This window comes from Hemiscyllium ocellatum, chromosome 5 (genome assembly GCF_020745735.1).
Source record: "Hemiscyllium ocellatum isolate sHemOce1 chromosome 5, sHemOce1.pat.X.cur, whole genome shotgun sequence".
NCBI lineage: Eukaryota > Metazoa > Chordata > Chondrichthyes > Orectolobiformes > Hemiscylliidae > Hemiscyllium > Hemiscyllium ocellatum.
The window spans coordinates 84,458,976-84,483,997 of NC_083405.1; the positions used below are offsets into that span (position 1 = coordinate 84,458,976).

At 40.8% G+C, this 25,022-nt stretch overlaps 1 protein-coding gene across 1 annotated transcript in view; it reads right to left on the reverse strand.

Moving 5' to 3' along the window:
- LOC132816099 (pituitary tumor-transforming gene 1 protein-interacting protein-like) overlaps positions 1–25,022 on the reverse strand; it is a 66,362-nt gene that overhangs the window by 35,753 nt on the left and 5,587 nt on the right. The window contains exons 4-5 of the mRNA XM_060825540.1: positions 7,626–7,755; positions 2,137–2,202 (exon numbers count right to left, since the gene is read on the reverse strand). Coding sequence (XP_060681523.1) covers positions 2,137–2,202; positions 7,626–7,755 — 196 coding nt within the window. The remainder of the gene's footprint in view (positions 1–2,136; positions 2,203–7,625; positions 7,756–25,022) is intronic.

Below are 25,022 nucleotides of genomic sequence, written 5' to 3' on the forward strand. Positions count from 1 at the left end.
AGAGGAGCCTCTGCTGCAGCTGGAAAGGGTGGGGAAGGGGCTCCTGCTTGCTGAGAGCTGCGGGCTCCCTTCCCTTTAGTCATTTTTACTGAAGATTAAATTGTTTAAATTTAATACTAAACAACTAATTAAATTAAACAGCTATTTTAAATGATTTGGTGAGTGTGCTGGAAGTGGGTGACCCACTGTGCCCAAGTCTTGGGAGGAGCACTGTAGACTCCGACTTGCTGGGTCGCCACCATCTTGGATCCCCCAAGATGTCTCTTCTAATACTACAATCATACTTTGTATGTATAACTTTCCTCAGGAGCCAGTTCTCTCCCTCCTACCTCCAAAAAAGCTTCCAGAGAACGTACCGAAAGAGTATTACGAACAGTATCTTGAAGATGATATGAGTGGATGTAAAAGTCCAAAGATGGAGAGATGAAATCAAAAAGCCAGCTGGCCTAGAAAGTTTTCTTCATGAGGGATAACCAAATTTTAAGACATGAAAAACTGTAAAAGGTAGTAATTTTATTGATTTAGTGCGTCTATGAAATTTGATCAGTGATTACAAATGGTGTTTTCTGAATAACAGACTCTCAAAAGGAAGCCTTTAATAAAACATGAATTAAATTTAACTGCCATCTTTTCAACATACTCAGAAACAAAACAAACAGTGTATTACTCAGCCTCCAGCTCTATCTCATGCACAATCGCTAATGGATATTATATATTAAAATTGGGGCACCAGTCATGAGTTTCCAGCAAAGTTTCAATGTCAACACTGGTCGTCATGACAATAACATTAGTAATATCTGGAAATGGTGCTCTGAAAGAAGTCTCTGTTCATAACATCACAGCTACCTCACACTCAAATCCCCATTTTACAGCAGCGTGTTGAAAATTGGGGGCAGTTAACTCAGTTGGCTGCATGGCTAGTTTGCAATGCAGTGTTATCTAACATCATGGATTCAATTCCTGGGTTACCATGATGGACTCTCATTCTCAGCCTCTCCCCTCGCCTGAGGCATAGCGACCCTCAGGTGAAACTCACTATCCTCTCTTATAAAACAGGATCTTTGTGATTATGGCAACTTTACCATTAACTCAAAATTCAAATAGAGTCATACACATGTACAGCACTGAAACAGACCCTTCAGTCCAACTCATCCAGGCTGACCAGATATCCTAACCTAATCTGATCCCATTTGCCAGCACCCGGCCCATATCCCTCCAAACCCTTCCTATTCATATACCCATCCAGATGCCTTTTAAAAGTTGTAATTGAATCAGCCTCCACCACTTCATCTGGCGGTTCATTCCATACATGCAGCACCCTCTGCTTGAAAACATTGCCCTTTAGGTCCCTTTTAAATCTTTCCCCTCTCACCTTAAACCTATGCCCTCTTGTTCTGAACATCCCTAGCCTGAGAAAAATCTTGACTATTCACCCTATCCATGCCCCACATGATTTTATAAACCTCCATGAGATCCCCCTTTAGCCTATTCAGCCTCTCCCCATTGCTCAAACCTTCCGACCCTGACAAATCTTTTCTGAACCCCTTTCAAGATTAACAGCATTTTCCCTAGAGGAAAGAGACCAGAACGGAATGCAGTATCCCTCCGGGTGCTCTGGTTTCCTCCCACAGTCCAAAGATGTGCAGGTTGGGTGAATTGGCCATGCTAAATTGCCCGCAGCGTTAGGTGAAGGGGTAAATGTAGAGGAATGGGTCAGGATGGGTTGGTCTTCGGAGGGTCGGTGTGGACTTGTTGGGCCAAAGTGCCCATTTCCACACTGTAAATAATCCAGTAATCATACCATACACCACCTTCACTACCTTGTCTCCCTGTAACTCCACTTTCTCGCAAAAATGAACCTGAAACATTAACTCTACTTCCTTTCCACAGATGCTGCCAGACCTGCTAAGTTTCTGCAGCAATATCTGTTGTAGTTTCAGATTGCCAGCATCCGCAGGTCTTTGTTTTATATTCAGGAGAAATGGAAGCAAGAGATGTGGAGACAGCAAAGGCAACAGAGAGAAAAATATCACAAAAATGTTCAGATTCAGCGCATGCAAATGAATCAGAGAACCAATGCACTGAATAAACAAAATTAACCATTTAATGTTCAATTGTAACCCCCCCCACCCTTACCTTTTCTTCCTGTATTGTTTTCTCTCCTCTTGCAGCTTGGCCAGTCTTTCCTCCTCTTCATCATAACTGTGACAAACAAGTGGTGAATTACTTCATAAATAATTATGCTCCTGGTCATTTATCATCAGCAAAATTCGTTTGAGAAATTTGTTTCAGAATTACATGTTTATTTTTGTAATTTAAATTGACATAACTGTAACCTAATTTGCTTTGACTAAATGTTTAAACTATGAGCTACTTTCATAGATTTTTCCGAAATATGACAAAAAAATGAAGTGGATCAAAAGATTTGATCAAGCTGTTTACAAACTTTATATCATGGAATCATACAGCACAGGAAGATGCCATTTGTACCAACATACAGGAATCAGCTTTGTTGAAAGAGTTATCCAATTGGATCCAACTCCTTGTTGTTTCCCCAAAGTCCGCAATGTTCCTCCTTTCAGTCTTCATACAATTCTGTTTTGAAAGGTTCTATTGATTCAGATTCCACCAATATGGCAGAGCTATTATACACAACTATATGCATGCCAAATAGTGGATGTTTCGACAGAGTTAAATAATCCCCAAAACAATATTTCATAAAGTGCTGCAATCCTTTCACACCCTATCATCAATGGTAGTGGACAATTATACAAAAAAAGGAGGATGTCCATGAACATTATGATCTTCAAGTGTGGCAGAGCCCAGCATATGAACCTTGGAAGACAAAGTTGATGTGTTTACAATCAGCTTCAGTTAAAAGTATTAAGTTGATGTCCATCTCCTCCAGAAGTCCCCATCATCACTGAAGCTAATCTTCAGCCACATTGAATAACCCATGGGCTGTCACAAAACAGATCAGAGTACGTGACAAAGCAAAGGCCCTAGCAATGAAGACTTACACTACAGAGTTAGCTGCCCTTAGGCCTAATTGTTCCGAAACAACATTGATCTATTCAACATTATCAATTGTCAAGGTATGTCCTGACATCAAAAGCAGAACAAAGTCAATCCAGTCAATCATTAACTGAGTTTTCAGCAGCAAATAACTCACCACCTGACTCCCCAAAGTCTTTCTAACAATCACCAGGCACAAGTCAGAAGCAGGGGTAAAAATGATTCTCCACACATGAAGTCTTCACCCACTGCAACTCACATGGATTGGAAAGGTCACAGCTAATTCATATCTATATTACAAAGTTGGAACATTTTACCCAGATGGTTATTATGCATTTTACTCCATCTCAAAGATTTGAATTTAACAATGTGATAGATGGGCTAGACTTCCAACAAAATTAGCAACTCAAGTCTGGGCATCCGTGTTTGGGCTATCAGCACCAGAAATGTATTCCAACACGATTCCCAACCTGAAAGCCTTGCATATTCCCTCCCTAGCTTTACCATCATGCCACGGAAATCAATCCTGGTTCAACGAAGAGTACACATGCGTACGGGAGGAGCTGTACTAGTATAACTAAAACGGAGGTGTCAACTTAGTCAAGCCTCAACACTGCAGCACTTGTTGCTTATACTGTTTAGCACACACACGATACACTGAGCTAAACAATTGTACAAAAGATCAGATCTTCTCAGAGAAAAGAATCACCCAGTAAGGACAGGAAAAAAAAGAATTCCTTCTCTCAGAAAGGAATTTTTTTTTTAACCACAGAGAGCTTTAGTGGCCAGTTGAAGTATATTCAAGGTTAATTGATGATTTTTTAATCAGTAAGGGAATCAAGGGTTATGGAGAAAAGGGAGGAAAGTGGAGTTGAGGATTTTCAGATCAATCATCATCTCATTGAATGGCAGAGAAGACTTGATGAGATGAATAGTCAAGATTAGAGTGGTACTGGAAAAGCACAGATCAGGCAGCATCTGAGCAGGAAACTCGATGTTTCAGGCAGGAGCCCTTCATCAGGAATCAGGATTTCGGACTCCTGCCCGAAACATCGATTTTGCTGCTCCTCGGATGCTGCCTCATCTGTTGCGCTTTTCCAGCACCACTTTAATTTTGACTCTGATCTGTAGTATCTGAAGACCCCACTTTTGCCTCAATGAGATGAATAGCCTATTTCAGATTTTACTCTTTGTGGACTCTGCAATCCTGCTGCATCCAATTATGAATAGTGGTCAGTAATGCACTTGATTCATTCCACGTGACATCAAGAAAGGGCTGAAGACACCAGATATTAGAAATGCTATGAGTCCTGACAATAATCCAGTAATAGTACTGAAGTAGTAAGTTCCAGAACCAGTTGTACCTCTTGACAACTGCAGCTGTAACACTGGCAGCTAACAGACAATGTGGAAAATTGCCCAGGAATTTCCTGACACAAGAACAGGACAAATCCAACCCAGCCAATTACTGCCCCATCAATCTACACTCAACCATCAATAAAATGATGGAAGCTATCAAGAGAACTAGCAAGCCGCACTGACTTAGCAATAAATTACTCACTGACACTCAGTTTGGGTTTTACCAGGGTTACAAAGTTCCTGACCTCCAATAGTCACAATTGTTCCCTCCATCAATGCTCAGTAGATAAAATGTGTACCATCTATAAAATGTACAGCTGAAATTCATGAAGGACCCTCAGACAGAACCAGTGTCAAAATTCTGGAACACCTCCATAATGGTGTACCTACACCAAAAGATCTGCGATGGTTCAAGCAAGACTCACACCACCACATTCTCAAGGCAACTAGGGACGGATAATAAATGCTGGTCCAGCTAGTGTCATCCATGTCCTATAAATGCATTTTTCAAAAAACATTTACAAGGAATTAATAGCCTCAGTGGTACCACGATTTCTGACTTCTAGTTAGTCGAATATTTGCTTTGCTGACATGTTTAAAACCGTTCCCTCTTCTCTATAGTCTTGATCACCATCCTCCATTTTCTCGATTCACCCCCGACCCCTGCTACCACCAAGTGTCTCTCATCCCCCTCCAACTTCTCTCTAGTGAAGCCCCTATTTTCCCTCATCCCTCTTGCAGACACATTCATCCCCCAGGAGCCAGGAGACAGCACTCCCGCCATCATTCCCCAACCTTGGCAAAAGACCCCTCACAGCTTTGGAACAGGCCCAGTAACACCAGATTTGACGCAAGGCTTGCCTATCTCCTCAGTATTCCCACCCACAGGCACAATTCCCAGCTACAGCAAAAAGCAACACAGAACTTGCTCATTGCCAACACTAGCAGAGGTTGTTTCTTTCCCAAATTTAATAGGTTCACTGGTGACCTTTTTTCAGATTGGTCACCTGTGTGCTTTAATTCTCCTGAACGTGCTTGGGCATAAAATTTGCAGATCTCTCTTGTACATTTTAAGTGCTGATTGAAAAGTGTGATGAAACATTTTTCACTGGTCCAGATCAAAGTGATTCCAAAGGTTTTACAAAAAGTTCAATACCATGTGGGATAGAACAGCATACTTGATTTGCACCCAGGGACCATCTTAAACAATTACTCCCTCCACAACTGACACTTTAGTTTGCATCATCTACAAAAAGCATCCTTCAAATCTGTGGTCTTGAGCTCCTGAAAGAACAAAGGCAGAACTCAAGTGGGAACACAACCACCAGCAAGTTTCCATCCAAGTTCCACCTGGGGTATCAAAATAGAGGGACTGGTGGAAAAACTTTGCCAAATATTGGGCAGAATGCATATGGAATGCAAAGGAAGTCAGACTCAGACAGATAAAATGAGAGTTCTGGGTCATTATCGAATAGATTATAAAAATAGGGAGCAGAAAGTATGATCAGATTTGTAAATGAAAATAAATATTCTGAACTTTGCTCTGGGAAACTGAAAGGCAGAAAGTTATCAATGTTAAGACAAGGAGCAGGATTTAGAGGATAAGATACAATAAGATAGGATAATTTAGGATATAGGCTAAGATGAACTGCAATTTGCAGCAAAAGCATATTGTAGGAAGTTGGCAAAACATTCATTGGAGTGACTCAAGGCGTGACAAAAAGTGAATAGAATTTTAACAGCAAAGGAAATACAGGCAAACAATTTTCATAATAGCTCTGCTCCACTTCAAACTATTGTGGTTAATTAAATGCACTGGAACCTGCTTAGTTTCCTTTAATTAAAAAGCTGATATTAAAAGTAATCTGTGGAAAGCATGCAAGATCTTTATCAAGACATTTTGGGGAAATGGCATTTAAGGAAAGTACTGTTCATAGCATTTGAGCCATCTGGGAAACTGGAAAGAGTTGAATGAAGGTAGAAAAAAAAGAGCAATTTATAGCATTAGCAAGTGGCAAAGGGAATATAGTGATTTAAAATCTACAAAAATCACTGAAACACAGTTCTAGTGGGTGTAACTTTACACTGTTTGTTCCTCACACTGTTACTTGTTCCCTTATTCCCCATTTGAATTACTGCATAAGAAGTCTAATATTCAACTGTTTTCAAATAGGGCCTAGATGATTCACCATCCATTTTTATTTTCAATTTGTTGATAAAGCAACTCATAAGGCCACTTAACTGCTCATTTTGGGTTGAACCAAGCAATGAACACAGAATTTGTGTAACAACATCTAACTAATGTGTGCTAGACCAGCTTCTTCTATGGAGCTTCATACTATTTATTTGTGCTATGTCAGTGCTCCAATGAACATGCAATTAACCAGCTCAACAAAGTTAAAACTGGTCACTCATAAATATTATTGACTTTTTAAAAAAAATGCACAGAATTTTCGGCCTTGACAACAATCAAACAGCAAACATATTGAATCTTACATTTTTGACGTAACTAATGAGGTTTATAAAACCACAAGGGGCATGGATAGAGTAAATAGACAAGTTCTTTTCCCTGGTTTGGGGGGAGTCCAGAACTAGAGGGCATAGATTTAGGGTGAGAGGGGTAAGATTGAAAAAGGGAACTAAGAGGCAACTTTTTCAAGCAAAGGGTTATGCATGTATGGAATGAGCTGCCAGAGGAAGTGATGGAGGCTGGTACAATTACAACATTTAAAAGACATCTGGATTGGTATATGAATAGGAAAAGTTTAAGAGGGAAACGGGTCAAATGCTGCCAAATGGGACTAGATTAATTTAGGATATCTGGTTGGTATGGATGAGTTGGACTGAAGCATGTTTCCATGCTCTATGATTCTATTATTCTAATGAAATCAGACTTTTCAGTAAGCATCCTTCAAAAATGTTGAAGGACAGACTTATCAACTCAATTTCTGTTTTGTAATAGTAGGTCTGTGCCTGGCAAGGATTTATTAAATGGTCTGGACATAATCCTATTATGGAAAAAATTATTATCACTTAGCATATTCTGTCAACATTATATTAGCAAGACAGATCTGCAAGGCTGACATATAAATTCAGATGCTTTCCATAGGCAAAATATTTGTGTAACTGTTGGTAATGTGGCCATTTTTGCTGTGGCATTCTGTTTTTAAATGAAACTTACGGTTTTGAGAGCTGTCAGTGACTGGGACTAGACTAGTGCATGCTCAGAATACTTATGAAAAGATAATTACCTGTGGGATTTTCTCTTGCAACAGCAACATACGTTCTTCTTGCAACAGCAGTAACAACAGCAACACACCAAAGGCAGCAGAATGAGTCCTCCAACCACAGACATTGCAATGATCAAACATTCAAAGTTTACTGCAGAAAAATAACATTAACAGAATTCAAGACGAGTAACTCAGCACTGTGATCAAAAATGTTTCAAAATGACCAAAACAGCCCAACAACTAAGTCTCAACAATTTGTTCTCACTATTTGGTCAGGCTTTCCAACATACTGTTTTTCTATCATAGTTTCCCATTATAAACAGGAAGGAAATCAAGTACAAGAAACCCAAAATAAAAGAAGTGGTTATCACAGGTTACAGAATCTGCATGAAGAAAGAAGATAAAAAGGACAAGGTTTTTTAATCTGCTTTGTTGCAATTTAAAAAAAACTGATGAAGGAGGAAATCAAAACCTAAATGTATAAAATAAGTTCTGAGATTTATTCATTCAAATATTCCTACAGAGGTTTGTATCTTATTCACAAAAGCATGGCATGAACCTGTAACTCTTACTCAATTCACAGAAGTGGCTCCAAAAGCAGAACACGTAGTATCCTCTGATCACAAGTGAGTTTAGAATGTGAGCACCAATATGTTTCCTTTAATTGTTTGCAGTTACAATACAAAAAAAATTTGAAGCCAGTACCTCAGAAGAAGTGGGGTTTTTTTTAAAATATTGCTCAAAATTACACTTTTTTTTTTATTTCTGAGAGTGGTAATTCAATCTAATCTGCAATTGCTTCCAATAATCCTCCAAGTCAACTGCTAGAAGACTCTCAGAAGCTCAGAGCAAGAGAGAGATCTTGCAGTGTTTGACTACAGAACCCTGAAAGCAGCAAGGCAGTTAATAGGGTGGCTCTGGTGGCATACATGTCTTTATCAGTTATTGCAAAGATCATAAGAGCAGGGAGTTATTTTGCAACCATGAAAAAAATCTGGTTAGGCCATAGATTCAATGCTGCATGCAGTTCTGGTCACCACACCAGAGGAAGAATGTGACTGCACTGGAAGAGGCGAAGAGGAGATTCACCAGGACATTACCTGGTTGGAATAATTTAGGTATGAAGAGAGGATGGGCTTGGGTTGTTTTCTTTAGAGCGGAGAAAGCTAAGAGAGTCCTGACTGAGGTGTGTAAGATTATGAGTGGCATGGATATGAAACAGCTGCTCCCCTTAGTTGACAGTCAACAATGAGGACGCATCACTTTAAGCTGAAGGGCAGGCAGTTTAGTGGGAATTTGAGGTAAGTTCTTTTCACCAGAGGGCCATGGGCATCTGTAATGCACTGCCTGGGAGAGTAATGGAGGCAGGAAACCTCATAACCATGAAGTAGTATGTGGATGAGCACTTGAAATATCACAACATTCAAGCTGTGGGACAAGTGCTGGGAAGTGGGGTTGATATAGATAGGCGATGATCTTTAGCCTATTCTATAATGTGTGGCTCTAAGATGCACAGAAAAGACCCCCAAAGTGATGCATTTTCACTTTTTCCCTCACTCTGTAGTCAGAAATAATAGAATTGTGCTCATCACATCCCCAAAGCAAATATGATAAAATGGGGAGGGAGGGGAATCTGATTATTCTCTGGTGTCTCAAATTCTGACAATGTAAGCTCTATCCTTGCTCTGCTGTCATTTAGTATTGGTAAATGAAAACACAAGTTGTGAACATCTGAAAGAAAGATAAGAAAACATAGCTGCAAAGATCATTATTGAATGTTTAAGATGAACAATTTCATAATGTGTTTTTAATTTTTTTTTGTCATGATATGTGCTGCACTCGAAGGTCAGTCACATTCTTCTGATCCATCTGATAATTCATTGGATGGTACTGTAATGAATTTAGTCATGTTTGTTTGTTTATTTGGTACAGAATCTTACAGAAAAACACAAGGCCAATCTCTAAGAACATTATTGTAAAATTTATTAACTTAGTCATAAATTTCAAAACAAAGAATTATTTCATTTGACGTTTTAAAAATCGAAGTCAGGTCTACATGGAAAACTCTTCAATCATCCACAGGCTTCTCCAGTTTTCCTACAACTCAAAACATGACCATTGAGTAGAAAATAGACATTTTTGGATTCCCTCTGTTCAGACCCAAAGGAATCCAACTGAGTCTATAGAGGAAGACACTTGATCATTAAAAGCCTCACAAACCAATTCTGGAGAGATTAAAAGCAGTGAAATTGTAACAGTAGAAACTTTTCAAAGACTGCAGGTTTGTTTGAAATGCAGTTCTGCCACCTAGTGTTTTATCTGTTTATTAACAAAACCAGTCAGCAAAAATTATTTCACTGACATACTCTGCTGTGTTACATATTACTGAGTTAAACAGATAATTGAAAGCAAAAAAAAGTACATTTGTATACTTAAAAAAATCTCTTGCTCATTGGAAATAACAATTTCTTCTCTATTTTTTTTGTAGATATTTTTATTGAAATTTAACATTTTTGCAAATTTACAATAATAAACAAAACTCTCAAATACAAACATTGATGTACAATTAAATCATATATACAATAGTCATAATTTAACAAAGAAAAGAGAAAGAAAACAAAAAAAGAAAAAAAAAGAAACGAAAAAAGAAAGAAAAAAAAAACTCAACTTTCTACTAATCTAACCTATAACTAACCAGAGTGTATACCTAAGTCTCTTACATGCTCGGAATGTATAAACATCAAATATAATAAACCCGTATTCGCGCAGGATTCCTCTCCCAAGGGGCCCCGGAGCAGCCTGGTCTGAAATCTTCACTAAATAAAAGCCCTTGTTAGGATAGCCGAAATATCTGCATTTATATAATTCAAAAAGGGCTGCCATACTTTATAAAATAATTCAGTCTTTTGGTGCACCATATTTGTGAGGAAGTCAAGGGGGATATATTCCATAATTAATCTGTGCCAATTTGAAAGTCCAGGGGGGCCCTCAGCCACCCAGTTCACCAAAATATTTTTCCTTGCACAGAAAGCGAGAATAGAAAATAGTCTCTTCCCATGCATATCCAGAGATGAGAGGTTCGAAAAGCCCAAAAGGAGAGATACAGGGTCCACCCTAATTTCCATTCCTAAAATTTCTGTCAGGGTATTTGCCACTTTAGTCCAGTATCTGCGGATTTTCTGACAAGTCCACAGACAATGTGCAAGAGTACCCACCTCTATTTTGCATTTGGGACACATTGGAGATGCTCCTGCCTTAAATTTTGCCAGTCGAGCCGGAGCTATATGGGCCCTATGAAGTATCTTTAGTTGGATAGCCTGAGTTCTGTTACAGATAGCAATTCTTCTAGCATTTTCCCAAATGTCATTCCACATATCCTCAGAGATTTCTAGCCCCAAGTCCTGCTCCCATGTTTTAAGCAGGTCATCCATGTCTCCTGAGACTCCATCATGTAGCAAATGGTATATAGTACTAACGGAGGATGCCCCCGCTGGTCGTAAGACATTACGTTCTCTGTCTGATTTATAAAGACTATCTATTAATGTAGTCTTTCTCTGTATATAATCTCGAACTTGGAAGTATCGAAAGAGATCCCCATTAGGTATTCCGAATTTCAGACGCAGCTGCTCAAAGGACATCAGGATCCCATCTTTAAATAGGTCCCCTAAGCATGAGATGCCCCTGGATCTCCAGAGTTTAAAGGTGGCATCTGTAATCCCCGGTTGGAATCCCCATGCGCCTACTATTGGTGCATGGGGGGATGTTTTATGTGAGTTACCCTCATTTTGCCGCATTATATTCCAGGCCTTAATTGTGTTTAATATTATGGGATTTTTACAGTGGTCTGTAATGATTTTCCTCTTATCTGAAAATAAAAGGTTAATAAGTGGGTATTTTACTTGGGAGGCTTCGATATCCAGCCAAATTGATTGTGGATCAGATGAAACCCAATCAGCTATGTAACTTAGTAGGGAGCTTAACTGATATTTCCTGAAGTCTGGGAAGTCCAGTCCTCCCCTTGCCTGTGGAAGCTGTAGCTTCTTCAGCTTAATAAGGGGCCGTCTATGGTTCCAAATAAAGGAGCCCAACCAGCCATATAATTTACGTAGGGCTAGCCTTGGCAGCATCAGCGGGAGCATTCTCATAGGATATAAGAGACGGGGCAGAACATTCATTTTAATTAATGCTATTCTCCCTAGCCAGGAAGTCGGAAGGTCTCTCCATCGCTGGAGGTCCTGCCTTATCCTTTCCATTAATTGTACAAAATTAGCCCTATACAGCTGATCAAATACTGGCGTGATAAAAATACCTAAATATAAGAAGCCCTCCAGGGACCAACGGAAGGGAAAAGGGGATCCGTCCATTAAGTGGGGTATCATAGCCAGACCACCCATTGGCATGGCTTCCGATTTTGAAAAATTAATTTTATAGCCTGAGAATGCACTAAATGTATTAATAACTTGAATTAGACGAGGCACTGACATTAAAGGATTACTGAGGAATAAGAGAACGTCATCTGCATAGAGGGTAATTTTGTGTTTACCTGTACCAATCCTCGGGGCCGTTATATTAGGATCAGTCCGGATGGCTTCTGCTAATGGTTCGATTATCAGTGTAAACAACAATGGTGAGAGAGGACATCCTTGACGGCAGCCCCTACCCACACTGAAGCCATCCGATCTTAACCCATTAGTAATAACAGCTGCTTTGGGGTCATTATACAATGTTGAAACCCATTTGGTAAACACCTGTCCAACGCCAAACCTTTCCAATGTGTAAAATAAATATGACCATTCAACCCTATCAAATGCCTTTTCCGCATCCAATGAAATTACTACTCCTGGTATCTTTCCCTGATGACAGGCTTGGATCATATTCAAGACCCTTCTGATATTATTGGATGATCTGCGGCCCTTAATAAATCCCGTCTGGTCCTCCTTTATAATATATGGCAGTACCCTTTCTAGTCTTAGTGCTAACATTTTTGAGAGAATTTTAAAGTCTACATTTAGTAAGGATATTGGTCTGTAAGATGCACAATCTTCTGGGTCTTTTCCTTTTTTGAGGATAAGAGAAATATTTGCTTCTTTCAGCGTGGGCGGGAGACAGACCTGACTATGCGCAAAATTATACATATCCATAAGTGGGTCAACCAATATTCCTGTAAATTCTTTATAGAATTCAGCTTGAAAACCATCCGGGCCCAGTGCTTTTCCGCTCTGAAGTTGCCTAATTGCCTCAAGTATTTCTTGGACTGTTAAAGGGGTATTTAGGGCCGACACCTGTTCCGGAGTCAGGCCCGGGAAGGTCAAATTTTTTAAAAATGACTGCATCCTCTTAATCCTATCTTCACAATCCTGCGATCTGTATAGTTCAGAATAAAATTCTTTAAAGGTCGCATTGATCTTTTTATGATCATGAGTCAGGGTACCTGTACTTTCCTTGATGGTCGGAATAGTTTGAGGGGCTTTCTTTTTCTTTGCAAGAAATGCTAAGTATCTACCCGGTTTGTCGCCATATTCATATAATCTTTGTTTCGCAAATAATATTTCCCTTTTAGCCGTTTGAGTAAGCGCGGTGTTTAAAGCTGTCCTAAGAGCTGTAATCCTCTGCAATTTTGTGATAGAAGGTCTATCAGCGTATGCTGTTTCGGCTGCTTTTAGGCGAGCTTCGAGCAGACGCTGTTGCTCTCCCTTCATTTTCCTCTGGGTCGCTGAATAGGAGATGATCAAACCTCGTGCATAAGCTTTGATGGTCTCCCACATCATTGACGGATTGCTAGCCGTACCAGTATTAATTTCTAAAAAAGTTTTAAGTTCTTGGGAGAAGTACTTTAAAAATTTGCTATCTTTTAGCAGGAAGGGGTCCATACGCCAATGCCGAGCAGATGTCCCATTGTTCTTTACCTTAGTTTCCATGTATACAGCGGCATGGTCAGAGATTGCTATAGTACCTATTTTACAGGTTGCTATAGAGTTTAGAAAAATCGATGGGGCAAAAAACATATCGATTCTTGTGTGACATTTATGTGGATTAGAGTAGAAAGAAAAATTTCTACCCTGTGGATGGAGACATCTCCATACATCTACCAATCCTAATTCTTTATTCAGGTCCGCCAGTTGTCTAGATCTGGGAGATACTCCAGCGGCACTCTTGGGAATCCTGTCTATTTCTGGATCCACAATACAATTAAAGTCTCCCCCTATAATTGTATGACGGGCACCAAAGGCCATCAGTTTTGCAAAAGCTTCCGTTATGAATTTAAAGGGGTGTGCCGGGGGGCAGTATACATTTAAGATCCCATATTCCTCTCCATTTATGAGGGCTTTAATCAAAATATATCGTCCAGATTCGTCTTTTATCTGATTTAGAATTTTCAAAGGGAAGTTCTTCCGGACAAGGATAACGACTCCCCTGCTTTTTGAATTAAAAGAGGAAAAAAAGGCCCGATCAAATCCGCCCTGTCGTAATTTTAAGTGTTCTTTATCCGACAGGTGTGTCTCCTGTAGGAGAGCTATATCAACTCTCTCCTTCTTAAGATTTGATAATATTTTCTTCCTTTTAACTGGCGAATTACTCCCCCTGACATTCCAGGTGCACCACTTAACCGAGTGTTCAGCCATAATCATCTGGACAGATCCGAGACCCCTCGGGAGGGGAAACCCTATCTAGAACATCCCGAGCATGGAGCATACAAGATTTACAAAAGTAAAGACTCTCTGATACACTCAAAATAATATAACAAAAAACTCTTTCTAAGTATAAAAGATATAAAACATTCCGAATTGGAGATTTTCTCCCTTGTTCCCAGGGAGCGTCACTTCCTCTCCCACAGTCCATCTTACCCTCTTCCAACCAGTGCCCCACCCTTGACCCAGGTGTTCCTCAATAAAATGAGGAGAATTCAAATATAATATAAAGCTAGAGTTAACAGTGAACACCCCATCCCCACCCACACCCACATCTAAATATATTTGGGAATATTAATACCATATATAACTATAAGATTACAATCTCAACATGTAATACTTAAATATAATACCACAAAATAACAGGGGAAAGAAAAACAACCCCGCTCCTAAAAACAGAAGTAAATAGAATAAGGTAACCACCTCTCCCCATCAACATTAACCAAACGCCCCAACATATATATATATATATATATATACATACACACATAGGGGGAAAGATAAGAAAAGATGAAGGGATGTAAACCAAAATAATGGGAAAGGCAGACCAGCATCCACAATCTCTTACAGTTTATTTAAGAGAGTCCAAGAATTCCTTAGCCTTCTCCGGTGATCCGAAGTTATATATGGATCCTTCGTGGCTAAGGCGTAGCGTCGCTGGATATCGTAAGGAGTACTGGATATTTAAGTCCCTTAAACGCTTCTTCGCCTCATGGAATGCCTTCCTCTTTCGGACCAAAGCTGGGGAGAAGTCCTGGAACAGCATGATCCTGGATCCTTTGTGGGTCATAGCTTGGGGATCTTTTCCCAGATTTCTTGAGGCTTCCAGGAGCATCTGCCTCTCCCTATAGCTCTGCAGCTGGAACAGGACCGGGCGTGGGCGCTGGGTTGAGCCGGGCCCACGTACTGTGACCCGGTAGGCCCATTCTACCCTTACCTGGCCTGATCCATTATGCAGATTTAAAAGTTGTGGCAGCCAATGCTCTAAGAATGCTGTCAGCTGACCTCCCTCTTCCTGCTCGGGCAGGCCCACCAACCGAATATTTTTTCTACGACATCGATTTTCGAGGTCATCAATGTGGTTTTCTAGGTTCTGGACTCGATTCTCGAGAAAACGGATGTGGTCGGCTGTTGATTTTATCCCAGTCTCTGAGGCTGCGGCCTTCGACTCCACCTCTCTGACTCGGCACTCCAATTCCTGAATGTCTCTGCCCTGCTTCTGCAGCTCGGCTGATTGAGTCTCGGCAGAGCAGAGAAGCACTTCGATAAAAGCATCAATCTTCGCCTCCCACCTGGCAAACATCTCCTCAAAGCTCATGTTCATTGGTAAATCTCCTGAAGTAGCTGAAGATACTTTTGTTGCAGCTGAAGAGGGAGAAGGTGGGGGAGGGGTCCCTGCTTTCTTAGAGCCGCCTGTTCCCTTCCCTTTACTCATTTTCCAGCTAGTATTAGACTATTTAAATGTACTAATAGGTAACTATTTAAGGTTAACAACTATTATAAATGGTTTAGTGAGTGTGGTGGGGGTGGATAGCCCACTTTTCCCAAGTTTTGGGTAGAGCACTGTGGACTCAGTCTTGCTGGGTCGCCGCCATCTTGGATCCCCCAATTTCTTCTCTATTTAAGCAACTTACTGGTGCCAGTTGAGAGACTGGGCTAGACAGTATCTGAAACTTCCATGTGAACAATTTTTCAATATCTGAAACTTCCATATGTACAAATGGCTGGGGAAGGAGTAGATCATTCATCTTCCTTTAAGTTCAGTGACAAGGTACATGTGAGTATGCATGCCCCTGTACTAATTCCAAGACATACGAAGAGACTGAAATTCTAAACAAAATAAGTTGGACCAATCCAAAAGGTCATTGTGTGGAAGAATCCCAGACATTATATTAAAAACACTTCAGGAACAGGCTGTATGCATCAGGAAGCAGCATTACTCTCAAATCCCAGATGGCTTTTATGTCATACGGGATAAACTGAATGCTTCCACATTTCTCAACTGAATTACTATCCAATCAGAAAAGTCTTGATTAGGTGGACTTATCAACTGAATATCTTTTATGGGGCAAGATTTAAAACTTTAACAGAGCATTGCGAGAAAAAAAACTTGGATTTTACCTTGCACAAACTTAGAAAGGAAACACGTTCAGATACTTTATTGAAGCTACTGTACTGGGCTGACATCATTCTGCATGCCTAAGTCCAGGAAGTCTATTTAATATTGCCCATATAAGAAATTATCTCTGAATCCTCTAACTTCACTCCTACTTCAACGTACTACAAAATGAGCTCACTGGGCTTGCCAGGCTTGGACTGCTGACATAGTCTATGATGCTATGTACTGTATAGGCCAACAAGTAAATAGGTTATCCGCAACATTCAACTAAATATAAGATCTCGCGTGAATCCCTGAGATACATATATGTGCACAATTCCAGCCATGTCTCAGAAAATTTAAGAATACGTTGGATCTATTTTTAACTGTCAGTATTGGATATTATTTAATCAATGATGACAACATAATCTCTAGCACACACTAATGATCTGTATCTGTTAGGAGAAAGTGAGGACCGCAGTTGCTGGAGATTAGAGTCAAAACGTGTGGTGCTAGAAAAGCACAGCAAGTCAGGCTGCACCCAAGGAGAGTGGAAGTTTCGGGCATAAGCCCTTCATCGGGTATTCCTGATGAAGGGCTTATGTCTGTATCTATTAGTCTTCTTGTAAAGATAATGACAAATCCACAAACCCTAAGCAGGCTAAAGGAACTATGAAGCGTATCCCTCTTCAAAACAATTGTCTTAACCTGGGCTTTGGGCAGGCATGTTGTCAGATCTTGGTATCTGATATTCTGCTAGGCTTTTTCAAGTTAGAAAATTTGCCATCCTAAATTTATTCTGCTCAAGCTGTCATTCTGATTAGTCACTACAGATCTATAGCACACATAAAATGCTAGCTGACTAATTTAATTGACTGTAAAGGTGATACAAGTCATCGGCAATTCTTTCAATAAGCCCACTCTCTCTGAGCTTTGCATAAATGAGAGGACAGTGGAAGAGATGCATGAGAGAGGAGAGAGACAGAGACAAAGAAAGACAATTCCTGGAATGGCAGGACTATCATAAGCTGAAAGATTGGAGCGATTGGGCTTTTATACACTTGAGTTTAGAAGGATGAGAGAGAATCTGAGACATAAGATTATTAAAGGATTGGACACTGGGGGTAGGAAGCATGTTTTTGCTGACGGGTGAGTCCGGAACCAGAAGACAGTTTAAAAATTAAGGGTTAGGCCATTTAGAACAGAGTTGAGGAGAAACTTCTTCACCCAGAGAATGGTGGATATATGGAATGCTGTGCCCCAGAAGGCAGTAGAGGCCTTCTGGATACTTTCAAGAAAGAGATGGATAGAGCTCTTAAAGATAGTGGAATCAAGGATCATGGGGATAAGGCAGGAACAGGATACTGATTGTGGATGATCAGCCATGATCATAATGAATGGTGGTGCTGGCTCGAAGGGCTGAATGGCCTACTCCGGCACCTATTGTCTACTTAGTGTTGTGTTTGCTGGAGGTGAAGACAAGGCCAGACAGAGGGGGCTTGAGTGAAGAAATTTCTGGAGAAGGCAAAAGGAGTGATTTGGGAAGCAGAAGGATGTAGTAATGTCTTTAGGTTTGCTTTTACTGTGATGACTTCAATTGCCCATCTATTTTCTTCTCTTCTCTCTCTGTTGTTCCTATTATATTTTTATAACTGGATTTTATCATGGGAAATTTTGTGGGTGTCCTCTGTTGTATCCCTTATTTTTGTTCTCTTTCGTTTTTAGTCACTAGTACGGGTGACATGGAGCGAGGGATGGGTGGAGTGCTTATCCTGACTTTGTCTTTTATTGTAGACTTAAGGATCATGTCCTTGTTTAGTTTTTTTTGCCTAAGGCTGAGGCACAGTCCAGGCTTGAAGGGGCTGTGATGGAGGGGATGGGCAGGGGAAGTGCCCCCATGGGAAAGGGGGTGGAAAAGAGTCTCCTGTTCAAGGTTTTATACTTGTTTTTCTTTGTAGTTTTTTGGTAGCAATTGCTATTTGTAGTTATGATAGAGTAGTTTTTGTATACACAATTTTGTGGCTCTATGAGTCTTTATTTACTTATGCTCAATGCATTGTAAGCAGGGTTCTCCCTTCCAGGGGTTCAAGGGTCTCTGAGAGGGGATATGGCTAAGTGCCTTGTTAAATGGTGCACCTGGAACATCAAGGGAAGTCATTCACCTGTTAAAAGGAAAAAAGTGCTTTCTAGCCAAGAGAGAAAAGGTTAATATCGCTCTGTTGCAGGAAATCCATCATGATGATGGGAAACACCTTAAGTTAAAACAGGGGGGTTATGACAGGGTATTTTTTTCATCCTTTTCAACTAAAAATAGGGGAGTGGCAGTACTTATCCAGAAAAACCTTCCTTTCACATTATTCGAGCAGGTGAAAGATGAGCAAGGGTGGTTTGTGATACTCAAGGCCCTGATACATGTGGAGGAATATGGAATTTTAAATGTCTACTGTCCTCCGGCACATCCCCTCAAATTTTTGGTTAGTGCCTTTTCTAAGTTGAGTACATTATTATATGGAGGGGGATTTTAATTGCCTTTTGGACCCAACAGTGGACAGAATGCTTAGTGGGCCCCCAACTATTTCTTCACAGGTCAAGGAGGTGACTGACTTATGTGAGGAGTTGGGGCTGGTGGACATTTGGAGATGCCTTCATCCTACTGGCAGGGACTTCACTTTTTTTTCAAATGTCACATAAATGTCGCACGAAGATTGATCTTTTTCTGGCTACCTCAGCCCTCTGGATTCAATTATGGGTTGTAAAATTGGGAACATAGTTATCTCTGATCAAACAGCAGTATATTTGAAGGTTAAGGCCAAAAGTGAGGGGCTAGGTTTACGGCAGTGGCTTCTGGATCCTTTTCTCCTTACGGATTCCAAATTTGTGGAATACTTTTTCGAGGAGTTTCAGGAGTTCTTGACTATCAACTCAAACATGGCTAGTAGTCTGTCTATGCTATGGGAGACTGCCAAGGCCTTTGCGAGGCGTTTAGCTATTTCCTATTCAGCCAGTCGGAAATGACAGAAGGGGGAACAGCAATGTCTAGATTAGATTAGATTAGATTAGACTTACAGTGTGGAAACAGGCCCTTCGGCCCAACAAGTCCACACCGACCCGCCGAAGCGCAACCCACCCATACCCCTACATTTACCCCTTACCTAACACTACGGGCAATTTAGCTTGGCCAATTCACCTGACCCGCACATCTTTGGACTGTGGGAGGAAACCGGAGCACCCGGAGGAAACCCACGCAGACACGGGGAGAACGTGCAAACTCCACACAGTCAGTCGCCTGAGTCGGGAATTGAACCCAGGTCTACAGGCGCTGTGAGGCAGCAGTGCTAACCACTGTGCCACCGTGCCGCCCATGTCTACTTGAGACATGGTTGAAAACCGCTGAGGCAGCAGCATATTTTGTGTGGCCTTCAGTGACGAAGCTACAGCCGGTCACAGCCCTCCGGGATGCCTTGAATTCAATACTTACACAAGCCGTAAAGAAAGAACTTGCTGTTGCTAGACAAAGGTTGTTCAAGTATGGGTATAGGCCAGGGAAGTATTTAGCATATCTGACTAGGAAAAAGCATGCTCCCCAATCCATTAGTGCAGTTAGAGACAGCACCGGGCTCCTTACATACGATGCCAAAAGGATTAATGAGGCTTTTTGGAGTTTTACTCGGAATTGTATCAGTCTGAAGGTTGCGAGGACAGGAGTGCTAAAATGGAAGCCTTTCTTAAGAACCAGGACCTCCCAGGGGTAACCTTGGTACAGGCCTCTCTCCTTAATGCCCCCTTGACAGTTCAGGAAATATAGGAGGCAGCTAAGCAACTCTGTAGTGGGAAAGTGCCTGATCCTGATGGTCTCCCAGGTGAGCTTTATAACGGGTTTATAAGAATTCTGTCAAGTTGATGTTGGAGATGTAATATCACTCCTATATGCATGAATGCCTACCACCATCTTTGAGAGAAGCTAATATTCCCTAATTCTTAAGAAGGGGAACGTTTCTGAGGATTGTGCCTCATACAGGCTCATCTCTCTTTTAAATTCAGATTTCAAGATTCTGTCTAAGATCTTGTCACTGAGATTGGAGAAGGGTTGCCCCATATTATTAAAGAGGACCAGACAGGTTTTATACAGGCTGTAGGTCTTCTAATAATATTAGAAGGTTGCTGAATATGGTCCACATACGTCAGCAACAATCGAATCAGGGATTGACGATTTCCTTAGACACAGAGAAAGCATTTGATCGGGTGGAATGGCCGTATCTCTTTTATGTCTTAGAGCGGTTTGGGCTGGGTATGGTCTTTGCTAGATGGGTACAGGTTTTATATTGCCAACCTCTGGTCGCGGGCATCACCAACGGGGTGAAGTCTAGGAACTTTAGGATTGGTAGGGGGCAGTCCTGAAGGCTGTCTCTTTTCACCATTGGTGTTTATTTTGGTGATTGAGCCACTCGCAGAGACCATTCATCAGAATGTCCACACAACCGCTCAGGAAGGGGCATCGAGGATACAAAAGATTACACTGTACGCAGCTGACGTCCTTCTGTTTTTAAATCAAACCCGATGATTTCTGTACCCCATCTGATACAGTGCATTAATTCTTTCGGGGCTATTTCAGGATATAAGATCAACTTTGTAAAATCGGAGACTATGCCTTTGGGGAACCTCAAGCAAGTGCCAGAGGCCGAAGGTGGCCTTAGATTCCCTTTTAAGTGGTGACAGGCGGGGTTCCGTTACCTAGGCATTTTTATGACCGCCGTGTTTGATCAGTTATTTCGGACTAACTTTGCTCACTTGCTCAACAATATTAGGCAGAATCTCCAGAGATGGAAGGCTCTTCCAATTTCATGGTTGGGCCGAATAGCTCTCATTAAGACGAATATCGCTCTCGTCTGCTTTATCCCATGTGTATACTCACTACAATGTTTCCCAGGTCAATGCTCAGAAACTTATGGGTTGGTTTGGTTTCTTTGTCTGGCATCGTGGGCTGCCGCTCATCAAACTTACTAAATTGCATTTGCCTCGAGGATGTGGAGGAGTTGATTTCCCACACATCAGGAGATATTAATTGAATTCGCTGCTGTCCTTAGTATACAATTGGCAGGTAACGATCTGGATTAAAGTGGTGCTGGAAAAGCACAGCAGTTTAGGCAGCATCCAAGGAGCAGGAATATCGACGTTTCGGTTAAAAGTCAAATTCCTGATGAAGGGCTTTTGCCTGAAACGCGATTTTCCTGCTCCTCGGATGCTGCCTGAACTGCTGAGCTTTTCCAGCACCACTCTAATCTAGAATCTGGTTTCCAGCATTTGCAGTCCTTGTTTTTACCTAGGTAACGATCTGGGCTCAATATGGCTGGATAACAAGACCTCCCAGGCAAAGTGCCCTCTTATTAACCAGTCGTTCAGGGATAAGATGAGGACAGTTATGGACTACTGCTGGAACTGCACTGTTATTGGTACAGTCAAGGCATGGAGGGCGATGCGTCAGAGTGAGGGTTGCTTATCCAAGACATCACTACTTACGCCCATTGTTGGTAATGCCGGGGTTCCGACCAGGGATGATGGACTCAGTGTGCAAACTATGGGCAGTGAGAGGAGTTTTCCAGTTTGGGAAACCTGCTTGAGGGTGAAGTTATGATGTTTTTCGAGCAATTGAGCCGCAAAGACGGGTTACCCAGCAGAGATCTTTTCCATTTTTTTCAAGTTAGGGATTTCATCCAGAAGAAGACTACGCTTCTCACTAAGCCCTATAAGCCTGATAGAGCGGGGTTGTTACTACGTTCCATAAGCACTCTCTCAGTTAGTGTCCTCTATCGCCTGCTGGGAGGCAGGGCCTGGCAGGATATTAACCGGTTATGTGAGAGGTCTGGGAGCAAGAACTAGGAGTGGAGATCTCTTCCGAAACATGGCAGGACATATGCGAGTTCGTGCAAAAGATCTCAATCTGTAATAGGACATGCACTACGCAGTTAAAAGTTCTGCACAGGGTTCATCTGGCACTGGACTGTTTGGCAAAGTTTAAAAAAGGGGCAATTTCAGTGTGCCCCAAATGTAAAATAAGCGTATGTACTCTTACCCATTGCTTCTGCACAGGCTCCATGGCGGGAGAGATAGGGAGGGTTTTGAGGACTGAAGTTAAAGTAGACCTAATATCTCTCCTCTTAGGTCTACCGAATTTATCATCTTTAGATGGGCATGGGAAGAAACTATTTAATATTCTTACTGTGCATGGAAGAATATTCTGATGAATTGAGTGTCTGAGAACCCGCCGGGCTGGCGGAAATTAATTATGAAGCACATTCTCTTGGATTTTTTTTTTTTACAAACATGGTGCACCACACAACAGACCTTTTCTTAGAAGACATAGCTGCCTTTTGAGTTAGTTGGATACAGATTTGTCTGCTATCTTAATGAGGGCATTTGTTTAACCAGGATGGTTAGGATTGCTGAGCCCTGGTCCCTGGAGGGGGGAACTCCTGAGTTAATACAAGTATATGTACACAATACTCCTGCTCTTATGTTTGGGAAGTTTGCGTCGAGCATTGCTATTTTGTGTTTTTGAGTGTTCTTTTGTTTTTTTCTTGTTTTATTAGTCACTTAATTATTTATTGGTGTTGTTTTGCACAGTGTTAGGTTTTGTTTTATATTATAGGATAGGTTAGCAGTTAGTAGACTGTAGGTGTATTATAATTTGCATTTTTCTTGATAATATTGGTATTTATTATTTGTTATATTTTCAATAACTTTATATTTTTATAAAGTCAATTTTTTTTCTTGCTAATAAATATATTTACAAAACAAGAACAATATTTGGAACCCTTTATACCATATGAATGCTATCTAACAGTCTGGGCATCACTCCAAAATTGAAAAGCCAATGCCCAAAGAACTTCACTACAATGATTCCTCCTCCCTTAAACTGATGCACACCTTCAAAATCCTAATCCAGTTGCATAACATTAAAAGAAAGTCTCCAAAAATGATCAAGTTCAACTTCCACAGTATCTGAATTATAATTAAACGCAGTAGACATTATGGGAAAAATTTGTTGGGAGCAGTGGTATAGGATGGAGCCATGCACTAACTTTCAGTAAATCCTGAAACCCATGTTTCCCCATATGCTGTTAAGTCCCCATTATCCAGATCCCAAGCAACTAGCAATTGAGATTCAAAATAGGAATTCCAAATAGGAATTTACTGCTATTAGCAATTGGAAGGGGATAATGGATCAGATGCGTTATTAAAGCTCATGCAAGACTGACACTATCAAAAAGAGAGATTGACCTATTGTGGCCAGATTTACTGGTTTTGGTTCTGACCACTCATTTTTAAAACGTACATTCATCCTGTGGCAGCAACAAGTTGCGTTCTCCAAATCGCCCACTAATCTTTCTCATGTAATCGAGAAATTCAGCTAACTGGAATTTGCCATTTGTGTGTGCTGGATACCAGGGAGATTCACTCCATTATGGAGTTTATACAGCATGTGACCTTTGGACCTGAGTGACAGGGTGCCTTCCAATCATGCCTGGTATTTCCCAAAGTACAGATCGTGCTTCCATGATGTGCGTTTCATTAATGCAAATCTGCTATAATGGAGTTAACGAATTGGGGACACTGTTTCTAAAGCGCAGACTTTTAAAGATTGTACTGATTATATCATGATTCTGGCCCATTAGATTAAATGGTGCTGCTATTAAGTAAATTTCTTAAAATGCAGAATTGCACAAGAACGGAACTACAGGATTACAGTAGTCCAAAGTGGTTGATTGAATCCTCAGCTCAGGCAAGGTCTGATCTCATCCTGAGGATGGAAAGGTTGGAAAAACAAGGAGCAATTCAAATGCTTTGTTTTGTTCCAAGGTTATTCTCACCTTGCTACAGTTTTGAGGTTTCCCTGAAGACTGGGACATCCAGCTGACTACAGTAAAACTTTGAAAAGTTAAATTGTGGCTTCCAATCTCATGAAAAGCATCGATTTTTCAAATGATTGCCTGCCCCTTGACCCATCCCACTAAAACTTTGAGACTTAGCTGGCTTCTTCTCACGCTTGAAGATTGCTTATTTATTTTCCCACCCACTCAATGCCACCCAACCAGGTTAAAATCACTCCTATAATTCCGGATTCGAAGGAATACATTAAAACTAATAATCTGAACACATGGCTCGATTAGTAATGATGCTGCCTGCATTAATCTAGAAAACTGAATTATCTGTAAGCAACCTCTCAGTCATACTGAGATCTGTGAAGAGGTCTAGCAAGCTATTCAGCCACATCTGCTACAAAGCATAACAAGTTCTATTTGAAAGGCATCCTCACCACATAAAAATGGCAGCTAGAAAGAATACTGAATGCCAGACTTGCTAAAGACCCCAGTTTCAGGCAACAAGTCTATAACAGTTAAAACTACAAAGCCTTATCAAGGCATAAGAACTTGGATCTTGATAATGAATTCAGATTGGTATCCTTAGTTTTATTATACTTCAAATGGTGTTAGACAGTGATCAGAATAATTGTTGCATCTAAACTCAGGACAACATTCTGTCTTTTGTATAACATCACACCTTTAAATAGGAATTGTGTTCATGTTAAAATATTATCACATATTTATATATAAAATGAAAATACATGTTATA